Here is a 23,297-nt window from a genome sequence, read left to right as displayed (position 1 = left end):
TACTTTACTGATCGCATACTTAAACATATTTCCACATTAATATGACAATTATATTTTTGATATAAATATGGATTATAGGGAACAATCCATCTATTATCAATAGTTGTTCTTGTTTTTATAATTTTACGTTCATCATCTCTTATCTATATACTATATATTCAAATTTATTTGTTGCTGTTATTGAAACAAAATCTCTTGGATAATATTTACTGCATTTTCCATTTTCTATGCAAGGTAAATTAGGATTTAACCTTCCTCTGCTAACAGTTTCATATAATAATGGTTGTTGTTGTTCATCTGGAATTTCTGCACATACCAATTTATCAAAATCATCTGATATTCTTGGTTTATCTTTTGGTGCTAATATCATTAATATATGTGCATGTGGTAAACCTCATTTCTGAAATTCAATTACATGAATATGAGCAATAACTTTTCCTTAATACACCTTTTATAAAAAGATCATGAGTAATTGATTTTAATTTCAATTTAAAAACTCTTATAACTAAATCTGACCTGTCACTTGCTTGTTGATTTGGTAAAAGTTCATCTATAATTTGGGTTGCAAGTAACAGTAATAAATAGATCAGGTTTGCCAAATTCACTAACAATTGCCATGGAATCTTGATACAATTGTTGCATATCTGAAGTAAAATCTTGTAAACCTGAATATATTTCTTGTCTGAGATTTTGTTGATTGTTTCTATACCATCTTAAATTATTTGATTCCCATTTAGCATATTGATCTACCAAGTATTGTTGAAATAATTTTTCTGAATTCAATATGCTACAAATTCTCTAATTGTAATTCATTTTCATTTAACTTCTGCTTGTTCATCTCCAATTTCTTGTTCATCATCAGATTTAATTTCTTTCTCTTCTTCTTGCTTGTCATTAAATTCATTGGATTCAATTTTTATTGCTCTGCCTTTACCTTTATTTATTCTAGATATTTCAGATCCAATTAAAAGATCTATCATACCATCCATATTCTCCATATGAAAATAATAAAGGATATTGTAAAGGATCATAAGCACCATATAGTTCATTAATATGTTTTAACTTATCTTTATGTCATCTGATAACAATATCTCTTGGATTTGGTACTTGATTAAAATAATTAAAATCTAGAAAAATAACTGCAACTTCACTGGCTGTTGGTTTATTATATTGTCTCATATTTTTACCATGTATTTTATGAATAATTAATCTCATATCATCAATATTATTTATACTTTTAGCTTGTTATAAATTATGAACAAATGGATTTTTAATGTCACACAACTCAGTTTGTAATGCACTCAACATGTCAGAATTCAAATGTAGAAAATTTTCTTGTCTTCTTTTAAGTTGATTATCCATATTTGAATCATAAAAATAAATTTGAGCAAATGCTGGTGGATAATTTTCTTTAGGCATTAATCCACCAATTCTATGATATAGAGCACCCTGAATTCAGAAAGTATAAACATCTTCTTTGGCATTTACTAGATCTTCATCAATATTTACTCCCAATGTTGTAAATGCAAATATGCTATTGTATGCTCCAATATTATCCACATAAGGTTTCTGTATTTGGATCATTTGATGTAAGCAAATTATATAACATTGGTGGAGTTTCATGTAAAGGTGATAAAATAACTTGTCCATCTAAACAACAAAATCCTTTTGTTTCATCCTTCAAATCTATATCTACCATTTATTATTTCATCACCTTCCATCATATCTTCAATATAATTGTCTATATTATAACACCCAATTTTTAGACTGTTCTTGTTGTGCAGCATACCTAGTTTGATGTGCAAGTTTATCTTGTTCAAGAATATTTGTTTTTTGTTCATCTGTCATGGCAGTTCTTGATTTTTGTTTTCTTGTTCTAGCATTTGTAGTTGTTGTGGATTGAACCTTCTTATTGCTTGCTGTTTATTTTTTAACCTTTTTTTTCTGGCTTTTTCTGGCTTCATCAATTTCTTGTAATGATTTATATGTCATTTTAAAAGTTTTTTTGATTTAATATTTAGGAAAAAAATTATGCAAAATAAAAGTAAATTCCTCTATGCAGTGTTAGGCAATTGGACAATTTGGACAATTTTGAACAATTTTCTTATATCCAAACCCTTTAAAAATTAATCAAGAAAATAACATTATGTTCAGTCTAATTTGGTATGCCTTTTGACCAAAACCATAGGATTCAAGGTTTACAACTTTGAATGAAATGGCTGAACATCATAAATTGTCAACTTGAGATTTCTTCTGATAATATTATGGACTCACTCTTATTCATCCTCTTGTAGTTCAAACTCTTGTCAGTAGGTTTGATATATTAATATCAGTGAGTGGTTACTTTGCTCCTTTGATTCCTGGTTGTTTGTTTAAAAGTAGGTATTTTTTTGTGTGATTTAGATGTATACATCCGCTTCTAACACAGGTCAAAAAAGAATCTATCATACACATATCGGGTACTTATATATCGGTAACCAATTAGGTACATATCGGGTATATATACATATTAACAATATATCGGGTACCCGATTTGATTTTTAATGCGAAACTTCAAATATAGTTAAATTATCAGGTGTCCGATATCTAAACTATTAGTTACCAATATGTTATATAATATATATCAGGTATCCGATATGTGTATCACTGGTCAAAATCGATTCTATCAGGTACATATCGGGTACCTATATATCAGTGACTAATCAGTTATATATTGGGCATTTTTACATATCAGGTACCCGATTTATCACATTAAAAATACACCTAAAAATTAAGACCCTGATATCTAAACTATTAATCACCAATATATTTCTAATAGATATCGGGTACCGATATTTGTACAAAATTCTAATAATTTCATTTTTTTTTTGAGATAAATCTAAGGCTTATTGGTTAAAATCTAATTGACAGTCACCTGACTGATCATTAATAATCTTTAAGATCGTTTAAATATATATTTATTCTTTTTTTTAGAATGCTGGATCTCTCATTTGTAGAATAACGGGACTTTTTTTTTCACTAGATTTTTGAACGAACCTGGATTGGAATGTAATAAGAAATAGAGAAGGGGAGAAGAACTTTTTGTTAATTTTAAAGAAACATAGTAAGGAATAGAAGGGAGATTTCCTTTTAATATTAAAGAAACGTACTAACATTTCTTTCTTGTTTTTTTTTAGGTTTTCAGACTTTTTGAATAAACTTAGACTTGAAATGTAAGAAATAGAGGAGGAGGGGGTTTCTTTTTAATATTAAAGAAACGTACTAACATTTCTTTCTTTTTTTACTGATACTATATATATATATAAATGTTGATTCTTATAAGTACATTGCTTAAAAAAAAACGTTACATTAATATTGAATACACCAATTTCTTATGTGACATGGCTAAAGATCGTGTTTTAGTAGGTTTTATATATAAAAGTTCTTTTAAAAATAAAATATGTATTGTGATTACAAAATAATTCCTAATATACGGAATTTTTATAAAACTTTATTATTTTTTTTTTAAAAAAAATTATATTAAAAATTATTCATACGATAAAAAAAATATAAAAAAAACATTATTGAATATTATAATATATTACGAAAAGAACATCTGACCACAATCAGAATGCTGTTCGACCCCCATCGAACTAAGTCCAATTACAATTGGACTAAAAAAAAAATTTTACATCTGACCACAATCAGAATACTGTTCGACCCCAATCGAACTAAGTCCAATCACAATTGGACTAAAGAAAAAAAAAATTTTTGCTGACTTAAAAAAAAAGAAATTGGCTGCCCCACTTAAACATTAAAAAAAATTTCAGCCGATCTGATCTGAAAAAAGTTAAATAATTAGATTCAAAAAATTAGTAATAATAATTTTAAAATTTTACTTACAAAAATTATAAAAAAAAAGCTCTAGCGCCAAGGCTCTTTCTGTCTATTAGATTTACAATCCTTTGCTTGGTGCCTGGTACTTTTCCAACACTTTATACAACTTCCCCTATATTTTGGAGGTATTTGGTGACAATTTACTAGCCAATGTGGGCCATAGCAATATAAACAAAAAATTTTTGATGAATCACCTGTTTTTGTAATTTTAAAAATTTTTATATAATAAGTCATTAGATAATTTATAAACTTTAATTTCGTATTAAATTAATAAATACTAGACTGGTGTAACGGTTGTAGTGGTTGTTGTTGTGATTGTTGTGGTTGTTGGTGCTTGGCAGCTGTTGTTACTAATAATAAATATAATGGAAATTTTTATATTAATAACTAAATTAATAGGACGTTTTTTCTCGAAAGTGAATTGTTAAAAATTTCTTACTAATATTGCTAATATGAGATAACGAAGAAATATATTTATCTGTTTCATAACTAAAAAATATATTTAAAATTATATTTAGGAATTTCTTTTTATTTATATTTTTATATTAATTATTTTACTTACGAATCATTCTTTTTAAGTGCGTCAACAGTAAGTTTATAAATTTCCTTTATTCCATCTTTATAAACTTGACTTGCGATCTTTTGAGCCTTCTAACAACAATATCTTATTTTTATCAGTTTTTTCAATTTTTTCATCTTCGTAACGAAACGTCCTACTTTTTTCAGGTTTTTCAATATTAGGTTCATGGTTTTTTTTGTACATTTTAATAGAAATAAAAAAATGTAGGAAAAAAAATAAAAAACACGTACATTTTATCTTTTTAAAAAAAACCCTTATGAAAAAAAGAAAAAAAAATTGATGTTAAAATGTTAAATTGGGGAATAAACCATTATTTTATAATATTTTTTAGAAAATCATGACGTTATAATTGATAATCTAAAGATTAAGAGCATGATAAACTTAGCTATATAAATCAATAAATAATGCTTTCTAGTAACCAAAAATGAATATCAGACAGTACCACATGAAAATACATCAGGTATCTATATATAATTTTGCGCAATTAGAAATCAAATTGGATACCTAATATGTTGTTAATATGCATATATATATACCCGATATGTATCTAATTGGTTACCAGGTGTCCGATATCTAAATTATTAGTTACCAATATGTTATATAATACCCGATATGTGTATGATTTTTTAATTTAAATAATATTTTGAAATTACATGTTTGTTAATTAAAATTTTGTTCTAATTAATCTATTTCGATATTTTTTATAAGCTTATAATAAATAAAATATAACAAAATACATTGTTTTGCTAAATGTTAGCTAATATTTGGTTTTATGCAGATCAAATCAGATTAGATCTGTTCGATCTAAAGTTTAATCATTCAATTTATTATATAATCCAATAAAGTAAACTTATTTAAGACTAGATTATAACAAGTATTACATAAAAAAAAGAATTATTTTGATTTATGTTTCTTATTTTTTTTTGATTTGATTTTTTTTTTACTAGAATTTGTTCTGTTTTGAATTTCTTCTTCATTATTATTTTCATCTTCAATATCATTATCACTACAGTAACACCCCTATAAGCTGCACCCTCTATAAGTGCATTCCCTCTCTATATGCACTCCATAGCTTGATCCTAAGCTCGGGACTTAGAGCTAAGTGCACTCCCTCTATGTTCTGCACGTGCAAGCAAATCTGAGTCCCGGGTATATTAGAATACCCTCCATAAATGCATTCACGTGACTATTGCAAAATTTTGACCAATCATTGATAACGGTTAATTTTTAAATTAATTTAATTTATCAATTTAGAAGTGAAATCATAGCGAACTATATAACAGTAAACTTTTATTTTGTAGTTACAAGCAATTACATTTGACTATGAAATTCGTTAGTACCAACTACTATAACATCATCAATTAAATTATAGATGAATTGGAGTAAATTACAAGCGTGTGAACATCTTACTTGATCAATTATCCCAAATTAGTATAGCAAGAACATTTTTTTTTAAGGAGACAGATAGTGGGAAAGATTGAAAAATTTTTTAGGGCCAAAAAAAATAGTTTAATGCGGCAAACTGACATTAACACATATTTTCACTAAATTTTCGCAAAATATGTTGTTTTATTTGGATTTGAGTTTAATAAAAAAAATTTAAAACTTATAAATAAAAATTTTTGTCAGAAACCTAATTGTGTAACAAAATCTATTTTTCTATTGGCTGTTCTATAAATGCACACCCTCCCTAAGTACACGTACGCATAGTCAGGGGCTGAAGGTATGCACTTAGGGAGGTGTTACTGTATTATCTTGATCATCAGTATTATAGTCATATACTGGAATATTGACATTTGAATAGTTAAATTGTTCAAGTGCATCCTGATTAAAACACTAACTTGGTACACCTATGGGTAACACGTTAGATGTATTGTATCTTGATTGACTTGATTGAGCTCTTTTACGTTTTAAAGTTAATAGTTTCTTTTTTAATAATTCAACTGTTGGATCAATTCAGTCATGTAATAATCTCAAAAGCTTAAATAAATAAATTATTATAAATATTTTTAATAAATAAAACAAATAAAATAAAAATTATACATACTGCAGGAGAACGCCACCATTTATTATGAATGTATATTGATGATGACTTTTGTTTTATAGCTTCCTCAATAATTTCATCATCTTCAACTACTGCAGATTGCGTAATAGGCCATTCTTCCTCAGGATCAGTTTCTTCCCACTCTTCTGAGTGGTAACCTGAATCCTTAAGAATCTTTACTAGATCCTCTTCTGGATATCTGAGAATATATTTATTTTTATTCTCTATTAAGTAATTTGTTGCGTGCGCCCTTCTTTTTTTCTTCTAATAATGTAATTATAAAATGCATTAAAGTTAACTAAATTTCTATTTCATATTAATTAAATATTTACTTACCTCTTGCATTCTTGAATTTTTACTTGATCTTCTCTTGTTTTGTTTAACTCTTTCATCTCCTTGATTTTTGATATTACTTGTACAATGTCTAGAACGCCACCGTCTATACAACATTTTTAATAATTTTCTATTCGTAATGCTGTATTTTTTATTTACAATCTTATATAGAGGTGGCAGTAGCTTCGTAACTATATTCTCCTTTTGTTCGACCCAAGTTAGTTTCTCGTCTATTTTATAGATATCTTTTAGTTCTGAGTCGACCCATATAAACACTTCTTGCTATAGAATAATAGGCAAACATAAATAAAATAAAAAAAACCAGAAATAATAAATAAATTATAATAAATAATACTTGCTTTAATCATTTTATATGATGATGAAGACGAAGATAAAGAGGAAGAGGAAGAGGAAGAAGAAGTAGAAGAGGAAGAGGAAGTGGAAGAAGAAGAAGAATTAGATTCCCGATCACTATCCATTATTACTTATATATTTTAGTAGAAATATAAAATTTTGATTGAGAAGAGGAGAAAAGGGTTTGTGTAAATTTATATTGATTTCAGAATCATAAAGACATGAAAAACATGAATACGCAAATGTTATGATAGGATGCGTGAATAAGAATTAAACGCGAACTGATTCTAATCTAAAAAAAGAATTAAACGCGAACTAATTTTAATCTAAAAAAGAATTAAACGCGAATCTGATTTTGAAAGAAAACGTGACCCTGAAAGAATTGAATGTGTAACTGGATTTCAAAAGGTGTTGAACGCGAACCCTGATTTTGAAAAATAAGCTTCATTTAAGTAATTGTAACTTTAACTTTCTTGACACTTACATTTTAATAAATATATTTTAATAAAATGAATAATAAAAAAAGTAAAACCTCTACCTCTACCTCTGTGTCTGATTTAGTAAAACCCAAAAAAACTAAAATTGAAACCTCTGTGTCTGATTTAATAAAATCAAAAAAAAGTAAAGTTAAATCATCTGCCTCTGTATCCTATTTAATAAAATCTAAAATGGATAATTCAATAAAATCTAAAAAACCAAAGATGGTCGATTTGATAAAATCCAAAAAAAGGTACCTGTATCCATGTCTTTGTATTCGTTGTAATGGCACAAAGGTTGATTTTCGCACTCAAGAAGATCACACAAAGGAGAAAAATTTATGGAACTTAGAGAATGCTAGAAAAAATCAGGCAGATACTATTATAGCAAGAAAACAAAGAAAATCCATCATTATTCAAGATGCAAACCCTACAAAAAAGCGAAAAAGGGCATTAAGTCCTAATCCTAATTCTTTCCAACAAAATAATGTCTTTGATCTTTTCAATGAAGAAACTGATTCATCCCAATCAAATAATAATGAAAACATACATACATTATTTTCATCATCACCATACTTGCCAAATCCTTCTTATTTTCATATTCCAGCACCTGATGAAAATAAGGATAATGATGAATATATATATTACAATGAAGAAGAAGAAGAAAATGATGATGATGAGGATGATAGTGATAATGACGGTGATGAGAATGACGGTGATAAGGATAATGGTGATGAAAATAATGGTGCTGAGAATAATGATGGTGAAGATGAAGGTGATTATAATGAAGAAGAAGATGATGATAATGATGGAAATGATGAGGAGGAGAAGGATGATATAGAAGAATTTTTTGCATCTCCTGAATTTGATAATGATGAAGTATTTGTAATGGAAAGCTTAAGTGATTCTATTAATACTGAGATTATAATATGGTTATTTAAATTTCAACAAAGATTTCGATTACCTGATGTGGCACTTGAAGCATTAATAAAATTCTTACATATTGTACTTACTCGTTTAAATAAATCACAATTTAAAAATTTTCCAGCATCCTTATATCTTGCAAAAAAAATATTAAATATCTTTCAACCAAAAATGCAGTTAACTGTATGTAACAATTGTCATAAATTATATAATGTTAAAAATATTGTCGAATACAAAGAAGAAGGAAAAACTGCTATTGCAAATCGCCTACATGAAGAATTTCCAAATAATCCAGTACCCAGTCGTCGTAATAAATGCAATAATCCACTTTCTATTCTTAAAAAAAGAGAAAGTGGAATAATTGCTGAACCTCGTATGATTTACCCTAAACCAAGTATTCGTCAACAATTAAGTATGTTATACCAACGACCTGGTTTTGAAGATATGCTAAAATTATCAGGAGTTCAAAGAGAAAGAGTTAATATCTATTCAGATATTTATGATGGTAATGTGTGGAAAACCTTTTCTTTTGATGGTAGTCCATTTTTTACATCAGAAACTGCCACAACCAATTTAGGTCTTCTTGTTAACCTTGACTGGTTTCAGCCATTTACATATACACAACACAGTACAGGTGCTATATATGCATCTATTTGTAACTTACCAAGATCAGAAAGGAATAAACCTGAAAATATTATATATTTGGGTTTTGATTAGATCGTATTAATCATTATTTAGCCCCTATTGTAGACGAGCTTTTAGAGCTCTGGAGGGGCTGGAGAGTTCCAAAAACTTACCATTATCCTGATGGTCTAGACATTAAAGTTGCATTAATTGTTGGATCATCAGATATACCAGCCACACGAAAGTTGTTTGGACATGGATCTGCATTAATGAAATGCCATAGGTGTGAGAAACGTAGTGTTTATAGTGAAGAGTATAGAAAAAATCACTATGGAGGAGTTCATACCTATGAGTTGAGTAACGCAGAATCACATAGAAAACATGCATATGAATGGTTGCAATGCAACTCAAAAAATTCTAGGGAAAATTATTTTAAAGAATATGGTATACGCTGGTCTGAATTGCTTCGTCTTCCATATATGGATCCCATACGTTTTGCTGTAGTAGATCCAATGCATTGCCTTTTTCTTGGTGTAGCAAAATGGATAATTAAATCTATTTTTGTGAGCCAGGGAAAATTAAGTATGGAACAACTTCGAGTGGCACAAAATAGAATGGATCATGTTAAATTACCTTCTGATATTGGTCGTATTCCTCCAAAAATTGCGATTGGAAGTGATGGATTTTCAAACTTAACTGCTGATCAATGGAAAACCTTTATTATGATTTATTCTACAGCTATCTTGTGGGATATGTTAGATGATAATGACAGAAAGATTTTAGGATATTTTGTTCGAGCATGTAATCTTTTGGTAACAAGAATTATTACTGAAGATGATTTAAAAGAAGCACAAGAGAGATTAAAAGATATGGCTTACCTTATAGAAAACACATATGGACCAGAATTCATAACAAGTAATATACATCTTTCGCTTCACATTCCTGATTGCTGTCGTGATTATGGTCCTATATAGGTAGTTTGGCACTTACAGCAGAAAGAGAAGAGTTACAATATTTCCTATCCATGAGACATAGCACATCTAAAATATATGGTACTGAAGCAATACCAGGTCAACTGCTTAAACCATCATATTTAAGAGTTGTTATTCCTTCAGAATTGCGAATGTTTCTATGTGAATGGTATGAAATGTTGTATGAGAAAGATCATGATGAAATATTAGGATTTATGGACTTACAAATTAACCAGCATGCAAGATTACAAATTGGCTCAGAAATATTTGGATCTGTAATTGCAGGTCGTCATGAAACAAATTCAACTATTCTTGCGAAATGGAAAGCATTTAGTGATGAAACAATTGACATATATCCAGGAGAGGTTCAATATTACTTTGAACATACACTTAGGTTACCTGAAGGGTCAAGAACTCATCTTTTGGCATGTCAAATGGTATAAGAATGCACCTTCCTCTGATATTTGGTTTAAACATAGGTTTATAGAACCAGAATTATCAAACACTGAATTATGGAAGGGTGAATACTATGAGGAAGGTTGTGATTCACTAATAGCGGTTCATAGAATATTGTGTAGAGCCACAAAAATTAGAAATATTCGAGTTGGTAAACAAAATTATATATCAATAATGCCATTAAATAGAAAATTTAATTTATAAATATTAATTCCGGATTGAATGTTTTTTACAAACATAATTGACTGAAAAATTCCTTAATAGTTAAACTTGAAACTAAAAATAGTTAGTCTTATTAGTCAACATGTACATCCCTCACATGCAGCACTATAACAGGTATGTCAAATATATCATTATACTGAAATTACTGATATTACTTTTCTTATAGTGGATAAGTATATATGTTGAGTTATACATAATTAGATAATTAGATCTTTTAATTTGATATTAATCTACACCGTAAATGGAACTTAATTCGATCTTAATTCGATCTTAATTTACGCCGTATTAGAATAGTATCAAACAATTAGACAAATGATTGATATACCGATATTACCGATATTTAATATACTGATATTCAATATACTGATATATCAATATAGGTGGTCGAATAAAGAAGTATCTATATTTTTTTAAACAATGACTTTATTAGTGCTGAGAATTATCGATATCTAGTGGCTTGAGTTTTCGCAATACGTTTCCTATATACATTGATACAAACTACACATTATCTTTCTCTTTACCTACAATACCTGCCAATTCTATTTTCTCACCATTACCAACTATTCGTCGCATCAAAATATTATTCGTCTTTCAACGTTCCAGATACGCGGTTGTTCAAATTAGTCCACCCGTGGTTTGAAATCCCATTTTCATTTATCAGCTCGTCCTGACTTCTTAGTTGTAATCCCTTTTTTAATTCATCTTCTATCCCGATTTGATATACTATTCATCATATCTTTTTCATTGGTGACGAATTTCGTTCTTAAGAACACCACATATCCTTCTTCAAAATCTTCAATTTGAGTTACTTTAAAGTATACCACCCCGTCAGGTCAGCATCATTTAATCTTATTACAACTATAACTTCCTTTATGATGTATTTTTGCGTTAAATGTTCGGTAGACTCATGGATGTAACAGATAATTGAGTTTTTGTTTTTAGTTTTAGTGGAATGTAATAAAAAATGAATAATCTAATGTTGTGAGTTTTATAGCTTTATTTTTTAAAGCTTCCAAATTCTAAATATTACGATTTGTTTATTTTGAAAGAAAAAAAAGGAGGAATGCGAAGCAATACAAATTTTTTCTCATGAAAAAAAAGTGGCTTCGCTATAATCACAAGGAGATGACAGTGAAAAAGAAATCTCACACATTTTTCATTAGTTTTTTTACAAAATCCCTATATCTCATATTTCCTTATAGAGAAATATGAAATTACCAAATCATCATCTTAAAAAAAATACATGTTAAATCTTACATCTTTATAAACAAAAAAAAAATATTTTTTCTAATAATTTACAAAGACATTTATTTTTTTTAATGAAAAAAAAGTATGAAAAATGGGAATTTAATTCTTTCTTAAAATGGTTCAGGCCCTTATAATTTACAAGGAGTTGATTGCAAGAAAGAAAATTTTTTTTCTTTTTGCAATTTATTACCGGTTTAAATAATCGAAAACGATAATCCAAATTTTTTTTTACTTGTATAACAAACAAATAAAAATGAATTTTTAAAAAAAAAAAATTTTTTTTTTATTTATAAGACCCATATTCCCATGAGGAAGGGTGGGGCGATATAATTTAAGATTCAATCCAAATAGAAATCGAAAAGGAATAGGAATCTGAATCTGAATCTGAATCGATTACCATATTTTTTCCTATTTTGGCCAGGCAGATCCAACTAAAAAAGAATATACGTTGCAAGTGTTTTGAAGATCTTAACTCGAGAACTTTATGGGAACATATAAAAATAAAAATAATATAGAATCCTTTAATAAAATTCATAAAAGGTATTTGTAAAACATCTCACAGATTACAGAATAGGAAAAAGGCATTATACCTGACGTAATATGCCATAATAATTACGGCTACAAATTTCTTTTTTTTTTTTATTTTTAAATAGTAACGCATTTTTATTAATTATTTATTAGTAAAAATTACATAATTATATAAAAATACTTAGAGCCTAATCCAAAAAAAAGATTAAATCCTATAACTAAGTATTCTGTAACAAAATCTAAAAAAAATAAAAAATTTTAGTATATACTAAACTAAATGTATACCTTTTATTAATACATTTTAAGAGTAAAAATGAGGTAATTGTTTTTCATGATGTAATGTTTATCAATATCTATTATTATTTTTTTTTGGATAAAAATTATTTATAACTGATAAGGTGCAAATTTGATAAAAAAGAGAATAAGCTCTACTCTATAATCTATAATCGAATCGAGGATTAAGAATAAATTTATAAATCAAAAAAAATCATAATTTTATATATAATCTAAATCTATAATAAATAGAAGAATATAAATTTTTCGAAGTTAATTTGTCTAGTAAAATCTAACCAAAAAAGAATATACTGGGTAAGTGTTTCAATGATCATTTAGACACTACTCCATAGTAATTAACTTTATTCGTACACTGTAATACATTTTTACAAAGTACAAAACCAATACCAAATAGGAAGAAATCAGTAGCTGTTTTCTATACCAGAATAAAAAAATTTTTTTTTTAAATTTCGGTTTAAAAAAAAAACCAAAAAAAATAGATTTATTAAAAAAAAAAAAATTCTTTATTTATTATTTTAATCGTTTTTTTAAGAGAATATACAAAATCTATAAAATAAATCTTTATTTAGTTTGGTAATACCATTACCTCCTTCCATACTAAAGCCATTACACATACAGTAACGTTGTACTGAATAGAAATTTCTACAGAAGAAACTTTATTAAATGGGAATGAAGATTATGAAATGGTTTTAAGAGCCGTAAATGTACTTAAATTTCAACTTGAACAAACAAAAGAAGATATCAAAAAATAAAAGATATAAAATAACGTGCTCTATCAGATCTGGAAATGTTTATTGAAAAATTGCGCGATGGGACCCATGAAAAAATTTCCGAACGCCAGTATATATTTGGTGTTCCACAAGTCGATTGGAAATATCATACCCGACCTTCACAGTATAAGCCACCGCCACGTCCAGGGCGAGAAGTTTCCAAGTCATCAACAAGTGATGATGAAAAATCACCTGATCCCGCTGAATTTGTTCATAAAAAAGCTCAAGTTAAAGTTCCCCCAAATACGGTTTTGTTAACTTGTACTAAAAGGAAAACTAACCTAGTTTTTGATGATAACACACTTCCACAGAGCATTGGGTCAAATAAAAAAGGAAAACAGTCATTATATAGCACACCAGTTAAAAAAGAGGGGAGATAAGAAATGAATCGGCGAGTGCAGTTTCAAATAGATCAATGTTTAATACTCCTATTACTATTGCAAGCAGAGTTATTCACCTACTTTAACATCATCAAATTGAAGAAATAATAAAAAGAAATCTAGTGATCTCAAATTATCAGAAGGTTCGCCAAAAACGGGAAATTATAATATACCTTGGACGGATGAAGAACAACGTCAACTGGTAGAATTACTTGCGATTTAGAAAATTTCTGAAGCTTTAGGAACAAGAACACCAAAGCAGGTGGCTAGCAGGTTTGCGGCAGCAACAACAAAAATTCACAACCAAAGAATAAAAAAACTGGGACCAAAATCGATATTACCTTCCGAAAAAAACCTCGACATTTGAGGATATCTGGATTATCGTATTTGGAAGCTTGACCACTACCAACAGTTTATATGCCCGATGTTGATGATGAAAGTAGTATCAAGAATGTAATGATGTCAGTGGATCGCCCACAGGACAATGATATACGACAGATGTGTAATTTTATTACGGGACCAGTGCATTATGGTTTTTGTTGTGATGGATGTCATATGGATCCAATAATTGGAACACGATATCTTTTTAATGAATGTGATGAAAGTCTTGAAGTTGTTCTATGTGAAGAATGTTTTGTCGAAGGATCTTTTGAGAATGAATATCACTAGAAAACGCACAAGTTTACATTAATCACAAATCCTATAACACCACATATTGATAAAGATTATGTACCAGAAAATGTTGGAGAATATAATTATTTAGGTGTTGCACCTCCCTCTACATCGTAATATATTCTTACATCGTAATAACGTTTTTAAAAAAAAATTGTGCTATAATAGATGTGATTTTTAAAAAAAGAAAGAAAAAAAAAAATTGTATCACGTAATCAGTTTGCCGATCGATCTTTTTTTTTCAATTCGATAAAAAAAGTCTAATAAAAAAAAATATCTTTACTTGAACCTGACTTCATAAAGTATATTTTTTTTAAAAAAAAAAAGTGTTAACATTTCGTTATAAATGTTTTTTAATACACTTAGAAAAAAAAAAATAAAAAATTAAAAGAAAGTCCGGTTCATCATTTTATTAGGCAATTTCTTGGAATTAGACGAACTGACAGGTATGTAAGTAGGGTGACGTGCATGTGTTTTTTTTTAAAAAAAGTTTTTTTTAAAATTTTTCTCTTATTTTTTGTAGATATCGGTCCTTCGGCTTTGGACTTCGGATATTAACTTCTTGGACTTCGGTTGGATTTCTCGACGTTGGGGCCTTCTTTTGTAGGTCGGCAATGAATTGGTAAGTTTTGAAATTTTAAATTTATTTATTTTTGATTTTTTATTATTTTGATTTTATTTTGATTTTTTTTCTTTTTTTTTGCAGGTATTGAACTTTCTGAACTCTGGATGATATGATCGGTAAGTTTCGAAAGTTTAGTTTACTTTCGAAACATTTCTTGAAATTTTTTTTATTTTGTTTTGAAGAAACTAACCGTTTCTTCTTTTGTCTATTTTGTAGGAATTGTCTTTAAGATTTTTTGGATCAGCTTTTCAAGTAAGTTTCGAAGTTTCTCTTCGAAACTTTTTTTTAAAAATTTTTTTTAAAATTAATTTTTTTTTATTGTAGGTTGTACTTATAATTAGACGTTATAACTCATGATGGGATCGGTGAAGTGTTTGGTAATGGTGACTCCAGTAAGGTACAGAAGCATATGACGACGAGGATGAACCTGATATATCTTAATCCAGCTTGAAACGAAACTGGACTTTAAGGTAGTGAGAAATGGGAAAAGGGGGTTTTTTTGTTATTTTAAACTTAAAAAACGAACTAACGTTTCTTTTCATTATTTTTTTTTTGTAGGATGCGTACCAGAAGGGCGCCGGCTTGAATACTACGATGGACTACTTTAAGGTAGTAAGAACAGGAAAAAGGGGAATTTTTTTATTTTAAATATGAGAAACGAACTAACGTTTCTTTAATTATTTTTTTTTGTAGAACGCGTAGAAAGGGGGATGGAGGAAGGTGATTTTGTTAGAACCAAAATTCTTATCTTGGTTTATTTATTTATTTTTTTATTTTATGGAACGGTTTACTAACCGTTCCTTTCTTTCTTTTATAGGTTCGGGTAAACATCCGACGAATGGAACCAAGATTCGTAAGTATTCCGAATCTTAGTTTTTTTTTTCTTTTTTTTAATATTATGAACGGTTACTAACCGTTCCTTTTCTTTTTTCATAGATTTGGGTGGGTTTCCAAAGAACTGAAAGAAGGAACCAAGATTCGTAAGTATATACGAATCTTAACGGATTGGTAAGTTTCGAAGTTTCACTTCGAAACTTTTTAATTAAATTAATTTTTTTTTATTAATACTTTTATCTTTTTATCATAGGTTGTATTTCCTGGACACGAAGATTGGTAAGTTTCGAAAAATAACTTCGAAACTTTTCTTTGTCCCAGAGTATTGAGTTAATTTAATAGACTTTAGTATATAGATTGTTATAGTGTAATTTAATGTATATAGATTGTTTAATATAGTGTAATTTAATAAAATAATTTGTTATTCAATAATATTTAGCATCGTTATATTAACATATATAAATAATAGTAAAATATTGATATGATGTTTATTATCTTTAAAATAATGTACATCGTAATGTATGGGTAATGAACATTTTGAATTGGCGATGAACATCAAATATTGTGACATCGGTAGTACATTGCAGGTCAGCATTTCTTTATGATATACATCAAGTGGCCGATGTACATTTGATGAACATTTTTCCCGTGACTAATTATGTCAGTATAAATGAATTACGTTGCAATTCGGCATTGTGCCGTAATATTACGGCATTTGAAAATGAGAAGTATACTTATAAATATGTAAATTAGGATATATGGTTAGAATAATCTCATACTGTGTTCTTATGTAACCGATCTGCGCCAAGCCTAGATATCAATATTGCAAATCAGTGACATATTGAGTATGACTAGTACCTCATTATTAGACCGGTGGCGATATTTATTTATTTTTATTAAGAACGTTCACACAGTAAGTTTTTTTCGCTCCAATCCTTCTATTTCTTGCATTTTATTCTTTTAATGTTTCTTTTTTTATGATATTTCAGTCTTCCAGTTGATTTTAAAACATGTAAATTTATTATTTTCATTTATTTTAACTTCTTTGTTCTGTTCCTTATTAACTTTATTTTATTTTACCTTGATTTTATTCTTTAGTTTGTCTTTTGATTTTATTCTTTGGGTTTGTTATCTTGATTTTGTTCCTTGGGTTTATCCTTTACTTTAGACTTACTTAGCTTTTTTTAAGAAAAAGATGAAACGTTCAAGACATAGTACCAAATACAATGCAAAGAAACGATTACAAAAGACATCTATGGTACTTTTCATTTTACTTCTAAAAATATAAACAATTCCACTATAATCTAATATCAGAATTTTATAATTAAACAGCAAGTTCAAGATACGAATTCTTCTTCTCAAACAATAGCTTTTGATCTTATAGAGGTATATGATATTATCATTTATAAACTGGATGATTTACTGATCTAGTTTAATATATAAATGAATCAGGATGATAATCCATTTATATACTACTAGATCTAATACTTATATAAATAAGTAATTTAACGAGACAATTTTTTTTTTTTTAATTTATAATTAAGCAACAAACTCAAGATGATGTTAGTTCCTCATCTGTTAGTTCCTCCTCGCCTGTTGAAGTAAAAACAAACATAGTATTTAATCCTTTGCAGGTATATATTATCTTTGATATGTCATAAAATATAAAATATAAATAAAATAATCTATATTGTATAATTTAGTACCTCAGATATAGTTCGATATATGAAAAATGAATGGTCAAGTGTTCCGCTTTGCGCTTTTTGCCAAATATCTTCTAATGTAACAACAATTTCAATTATGAAAGATATTTCAGTAATGGATTTATTAATTGAATGCTTAATAAGGGAATCAAGACAATCTAAAAATAATAATGAAATTCCTGAAATTCCCTTAGAATTTTATAATCTTGCTAAAAGTATTACTGAATCAACTAATGATCAATTAATGAACAATAATAATAATATGTGGATTAAATTTGGTCAATGGTTGGAATTAAAAAAGCCAATTAGTAAAAGTGATGTACATCAACATCTTAAATCACAATGGAAGAGACTTTCACATGCTGCTGAAATTCGAAATTCTAAAGTTTTGGAAATATCCAAAGAAATTTTAGAAATTGAGAAAAAAAAATCAACTATAAATAAAAAAAAATGATTGTATCAGCACAAGATAATAATATTAAGAACTTTCGTTATGTAACAAATTCTGAATGTATTGTTGATGGTTGTGGTAAAACTTTGGTTCATCTGGATGGACTTGATGATTTTAATGCTGTCATTGAAGCAACCAAAGCCATAAATAGTTATTATTTTCATATGTTGGACAATCCAATCCATCGAAGTAGAAGTTTTTGGAAAAATCTTGCTGAACGATTTGGAGCTTTCATTAGTTATGGTGATCTTCCATATACTACTTCTGATACTGCCAGCTCTCATAATATTGATCATCAGAATTGCGTTAACGATCTACTTTTTGCACTACAACCAATATCAAATAGTGTAAACAGATTTGTTAACAAATATTATGAACATTATTATACAAAACTAAGCAAGTTAACAATGGGACCATTTGTACCGAGAACTTTTGGAATTTTTCCCACAATAGCTATTAATTTTAACGTAATCAGTAATTACCATTGGGATAGTAATGATGATCCAAATGGACTTTGTTTTTTGGTAGCTTTGGGAGATTTTGAGGAAGGCGAATTATGTTTTCCTCAACTTCAAATCCTGGTAAAATTAAAACCAGAACAAATTGTTGCATTTCCTTCTTATTTGCTATTACATGGCAACCTTCCGATTATTAGAGGGATAAGATTCAGTATAGTTTATTTTGTGCATGCGAATTTTTTATCTAAAAAATTTGAGGATTTTCATAAAAATAATGATAATGATACAATCATTAAAATACAAGATCTTTATAATTCTCAAGGTCATAATCCAAAACGAATTTTACTTAAAAAAGCACAACAATTTCAAATTGAGGAGGAATCATCAGAAAATTCAACAGATAAAAGAAGATACAAAGATGGTAAATATATATTTTTATTGTTTGTTTTTTTTTAAATAAATAAATATCTAATTTGTAAATTATTTTAGATTTGATAAAAGGACGAAGAGGTTTAAGACATGAAGATCTTTTGGAATAGAAATCATAAATAAAATTAGAAATACGAAATTTTCTTTGAAGATTGTTTTGCTGTTTATGTTTGATAGGGTAAATTTCTGAATTATTTTTCAAGTAATTCATGGTAGGTACTTTCGACTCCTGAATTGAAATTTGATAAAGTAATTTACTTAGTCACAAAATAAAAGAACAGTCTAAAAAGAATTTTTGATTAAGTCTAAAGCAATAGGAGTAATCATTTTATGTTCTTGGGGACGATTATTTCCTCCCATGCGACTTAATCATTATATTTTATTATTTTATAAACTTTTTTAATTTATTGCCGTTTTCAGAAATGTTGACAATCTGAAATTTTGACCATTTTATACCGAACACACCGAACACACCGTGAACACATACAAAAAATTATGCAAACTTGAAGTATTCATGCATAACTTTATATAAAAACTATTTTTGTCACTTTTTAGATATGAATAAAATTGAAAATATGAAAATTTGTACCGAACACACACCGAACACAAACGAACACACCGAACACACCGAACATTGGCAAATACAAGCAAATACAAGTGAATACATATATGCAAATAATATAATTTTTATACATTTTTTTTTGCACACTACCTAAAAATATATTACTAAAGTTTTAATTTTGCTTTTTTTAAAGGAAAATTTGTTTTTTTTTAATTTTAATTGCTGTGTTCGGTATGTGTTCGGTGTGTTCGATTTATAGAAATGATCGATATTCTAATGTCAACATTTCTGAAAACGGCAATAATTTTTATTTATTTATTTTTTTTTTATTCTAAATTTTTATTATTAAAATTATGATTCATTTAATTTAGCTGTACTTATTAAAGAATATTAAAGAATTATAGAAGGGTTGATTGGCAAATAATTAAATTTATTCATATTTTAGATAAAGAATTGAAATTTCACTTCATTGCTTTTTTTATTATTACTTTTGCATTATTTTAATTGTTAAATAGAAAATTTAATTTATAGATTAATTCTGGATTGAATACGTATTTTACAATAAATTATACAAATGATAAAAAGCGTGAAACATAGTTGACTAAAACATTTCTTAATAGTTTAAACCTGAAACTAAAATTAGTTAGTCTAGTTAGTCAACATGTACATCCCATCACATGCAGCACATATGAATTCTTTCATCTGATATAACTGGTCAAATATATCATTATACTGGAACTTAATTTGATCTTAATTTACGCCATTTTAGAATAGTATCGAACAATTAGACAAATGATTGATAACAAACTTATAAAATTAACTACACATGAAATTCGTATTGTCTTTAGTTGACATAGCGATATTTAATATACTGATATTCATATACCGATATACTAATATAGGTATAATTGCAATATAATTAAGGAATATGACTTAAAATATTACATTTTTTTTTAAAGAAAAATACCTCTTAAATATAATTGCTTTGTTTTACAATCGATGAATAGCAAAAATATATAATTACAATTATTGCTATAACAAAAATATTAACTCTATATTTTTTATTTAGATATTATTAACATGTTTCAAATAAATTGATAAATAAAAATATGTGTATGTGTAATGATCAGTTAAATATTTTTTAGTTTTATTGTAAGGTTAAAATTAACCAATAAAATCACATTGATCTTTATGCATAATGTAATAATATAAACCAATTAAGATCATTTTGATTATATGCATATGATATCTAAAAATAGATAAAATTTGTGTTTACTAATGCGTGATTTTTTTTGTTTATTTTCAAAGATACACTTTTCTTTCTTATTAAAAATACTATACTTTTCTTTACAGTATTTTTGTTTGTCACTTCTTTTCTCTTTTATTCAAGTATACTTTAATTATCTTTTACAATATTAACAATACTTTACCACTTTAGTTTATATATTCAACATAGTAAGACATATCTATTCACGAAATGTACCTACCACTCACATACGAAAGAAGAGAATAAAAGAAAAGAAAAAATGTACGAATCTACCCACATACAAAAAAGAGAAAAGCTGCTTTTAAATAATAGTAGCGCTATTAAGCAAAGTATGAAAATAGGATATACACGTATTTTTCATATTTTTCTTTACAATATGTTGTGGTTTGAGTCTTTCTTTGTGGTATAAGTGTGAATATATTTTTCAATGGCCATGTATCTATTGCTTGTTAAATATATTTGCAATTTCTTGTCTTTCTTTGTTAGACTGTGGTATTACAATATGAAGTGTAAATATATTTTTCAACGGCCATGTATCTATTGCTTGTTAAATATATTTACAATTTCTTTTGTAATATTTGCTTTAGCCTGGAGGAAAATGTTATGAAATAGGGCTGGATATTTTATGACATTTTCTGCCTTCCAATTACTTTGTCAGGAATATTGCTGACAATTTGTCGTTGTCCGTCAGTTGTAGCAACCAGCATTTTTTTACAATATTATGATTTTAAGAAACAAAATTTTTTCAAAAATTTAAAGAAAGAACTAACTTAAAAATATTATTTTATTATTCTTTACAAAACGATGGCGCTGGAGTTATTTTTTCTCTCACTTATCAAATCCCAACATGTCCAAAGACTAATCATGTAGTACGCTGTAGTCTGGAACCACCCAAGATTTTTGACTACTTAGGGATGAAGTTGTAGGGTACTTGTACCTGATAGGCTAGCCTCCCTCTGACTTAGGGTCTCATTAATCGGGAGACGAGGTGGTTCCTAAGTATCTTCCACATCAAGAGCGGACATTTTTTGATACTATACATAAAGATAGTAATTCTATATCTGCGAATTCAAGAAAAAAAAATCTAAATCAAAAGATGTCAAGGTAATCTAAACATTCTTTTAGAAAAATTTAATCAAAGTTTAATTTGGTTTATATATAGTAATTTCAAGAAAAAGAAAATCTAATCATGTATTTTTAGAAGAATATGGGAGTAACGCATATCAAGGTAATTTAAATATTTATTTTTTTATTTTATTAAATAAATAAATTAATATATTTAATAGCAAATTTCAAAAAAAGGTGAAATAAATATAAAGGTATATTTTTTACTAATTTTTATTTAAATTATTAATATTTTTAATACTTCTTTTCTTTTTTTTTAACCTACTAATGTTTGTTTTTACTAATATATTTTACTACTAAATATACTAACATTTTCTATTACTAACCATTTTTTATGTTTCTTTTTTTTTATTACATTTCTAATATCATTCCTTTTCTTTTACAAATTCGTTTAACAATATTTATACTAATATCTTTATTATTACTAATATACTTTACTATTTCTATTTCTTTTAAATATTAAAAAGATAAAAATAAGCAGCAAATAACCGAACACATTATTTGTAGATAACAGATATACATAATTCTAATTGTTTATATGGCTAGAATAATTTTTATATACTTTTTTGTAATTTTATTTTTTTGTAATTTTTTATTATTAATTAAAAATAATAAAACTTTTAGTACTATTAAATAAATTAATATTATAATTGAATTTAAATTATGGATTTATTAGTATTTATATTATTGCATAAAATAAATATTGTACAAGTGTATAATATCTATCCGATATTTTACTATAATATACCGGGTACCTGACAATTGACTACCCGATATGTATATGATGTTTATAATATATGTCACCGATTTTCTATATTTCTACTACATATATCAGGTACCTGATATGTGTAGTATTGTTAAATATCATACACATATATCACATTTATTATACACATATCAGGTATCTGATATGTACCCAAGTTTACCACAATTTTGACCAGTGATTCTATATCTATCTGTCTGATATCTGTCTGATATCTGTATGATATCTGTATAATATATATATGATATATATCATAATATATTGGGTACCCAATAAGTCTATAATATGTGACCAATATTTAACTACCCGATATATGTAAGATGTATAT

At 27.3% G+C, this 23,297-nt stretch overlaps 5 protein-coding genes across 5 annotated transcripts; 4 read left to right on the top strand and 1 right to left on the bottom strand.

Annotated features, from left to right (window-relative positions):
- Nucleotides 1-4,143: 4,143 nt before the first annotated feature.
- Nucleotides 4,144-4,623, bottom strand: OCT59_018221 (uncharacterized protein; the record flags this gene model as incomplete). Its single annotated transcript, XM_066148620.1, has 4 exons — nt 4,144-4,226; nt 4,316-4,365; nt 4,439-4,527; nt 4,594-4,623. 4 exons carry the CDS (start codon nt 4,621-4,623, stop codon nt 4,144-4,146), a joined length of 252 nt encoding a protein of 83 aa, XP_066004531.1.
- A 9,094-nt stretch (nt 4,624-13,717) lies between these two features.
- OCT59_018220 (uncharacterized protein) lies at nt 13,718-14,080 on the top strand (the record flags this gene model as incomplete). The annotated part of the gene is made up of 1 exon (XM_066148619.1): nt 13,718-14,080. The coding sequence occupies one exon, from the start codon at nt 13,718-13,720 to the stop codon at nt 14,078-14,080; it is 363 nt and encodes a 120-aa protein (XP_066004530.1).
- Nucleotides 14,081-14,497: 417 nt separating this feature from the next.
- On the top strand, nt 14,498-14,749 carry OCT59_018219 (uncharacterized protein; the record flags this gene model as incomplete). Its single annotated transcript, XM_066148618.1, has 1 exon — nt 14,498-14,749. One exon carries the CDS (start codon nt 14,498-14,500, stop codon nt 14,747-14,749), a length of 252 nt encoding a protein of 83 aa, XP_066004529.1.
- A 2,657-nt stretch (nt 14,750-17,406) lies between these two features.
- OCT59_018218 (uncharacterized protein) lies at nt 17,407-17,872 on the top strand (the record flags this gene model as incomplete). The annotated part of the gene is made up of 3 exons (XM_066148617.1): nt 17,407-17,469; nt 17,544-17,597; nt 17,756-17,872. The coding sequence occupies 3 exons, from the start codon at nt 17,407-17,409 to the stop codon at nt 17,870-17,872; spliced, it is 234 nt and encodes a 77-aa protein (XP_066004528.1).
- Nucleotides 17,873-17,936: 64 nt separating this feature from the next.
- OCT59_018217 (uncharacterized protein) lies at nt 17,937-19,362 on the top strand (the record flags this gene model as incomplete). Its single annotated transcript, XM_066148616.1, has 3 exons — nt 17,937-18,299; nt 18,398-19,244; nt 19,313-19,362. 3 exons carry the CDS (start codon nt 17,937-17,939, stop codon nt 19,360-19,362), a joined length of 1,260 nt encoding a protein of 419 aa, XP_066004527.1.
- Nucleotides 19,363-23,297: the final 3,935 nt, after the last annotated feature.

The sequence above is a fragment of the Rhizophagus irregularis genome, chromosome 27, assembly GCF_026210795.1.
Source record: "Rhizophagus irregularis chromosome 27, complete sequence".
Taxonomy (NCBI): Eukaryota; Fungi; Glomeromycota; class Glomeromycetes; order Glomerales; family Glomeraceae; genus Rhizophagus; species Rhizophagus irregularis.
This window is presented reverse-complemented; position numbering and strand designations above follow the sequence as displayed.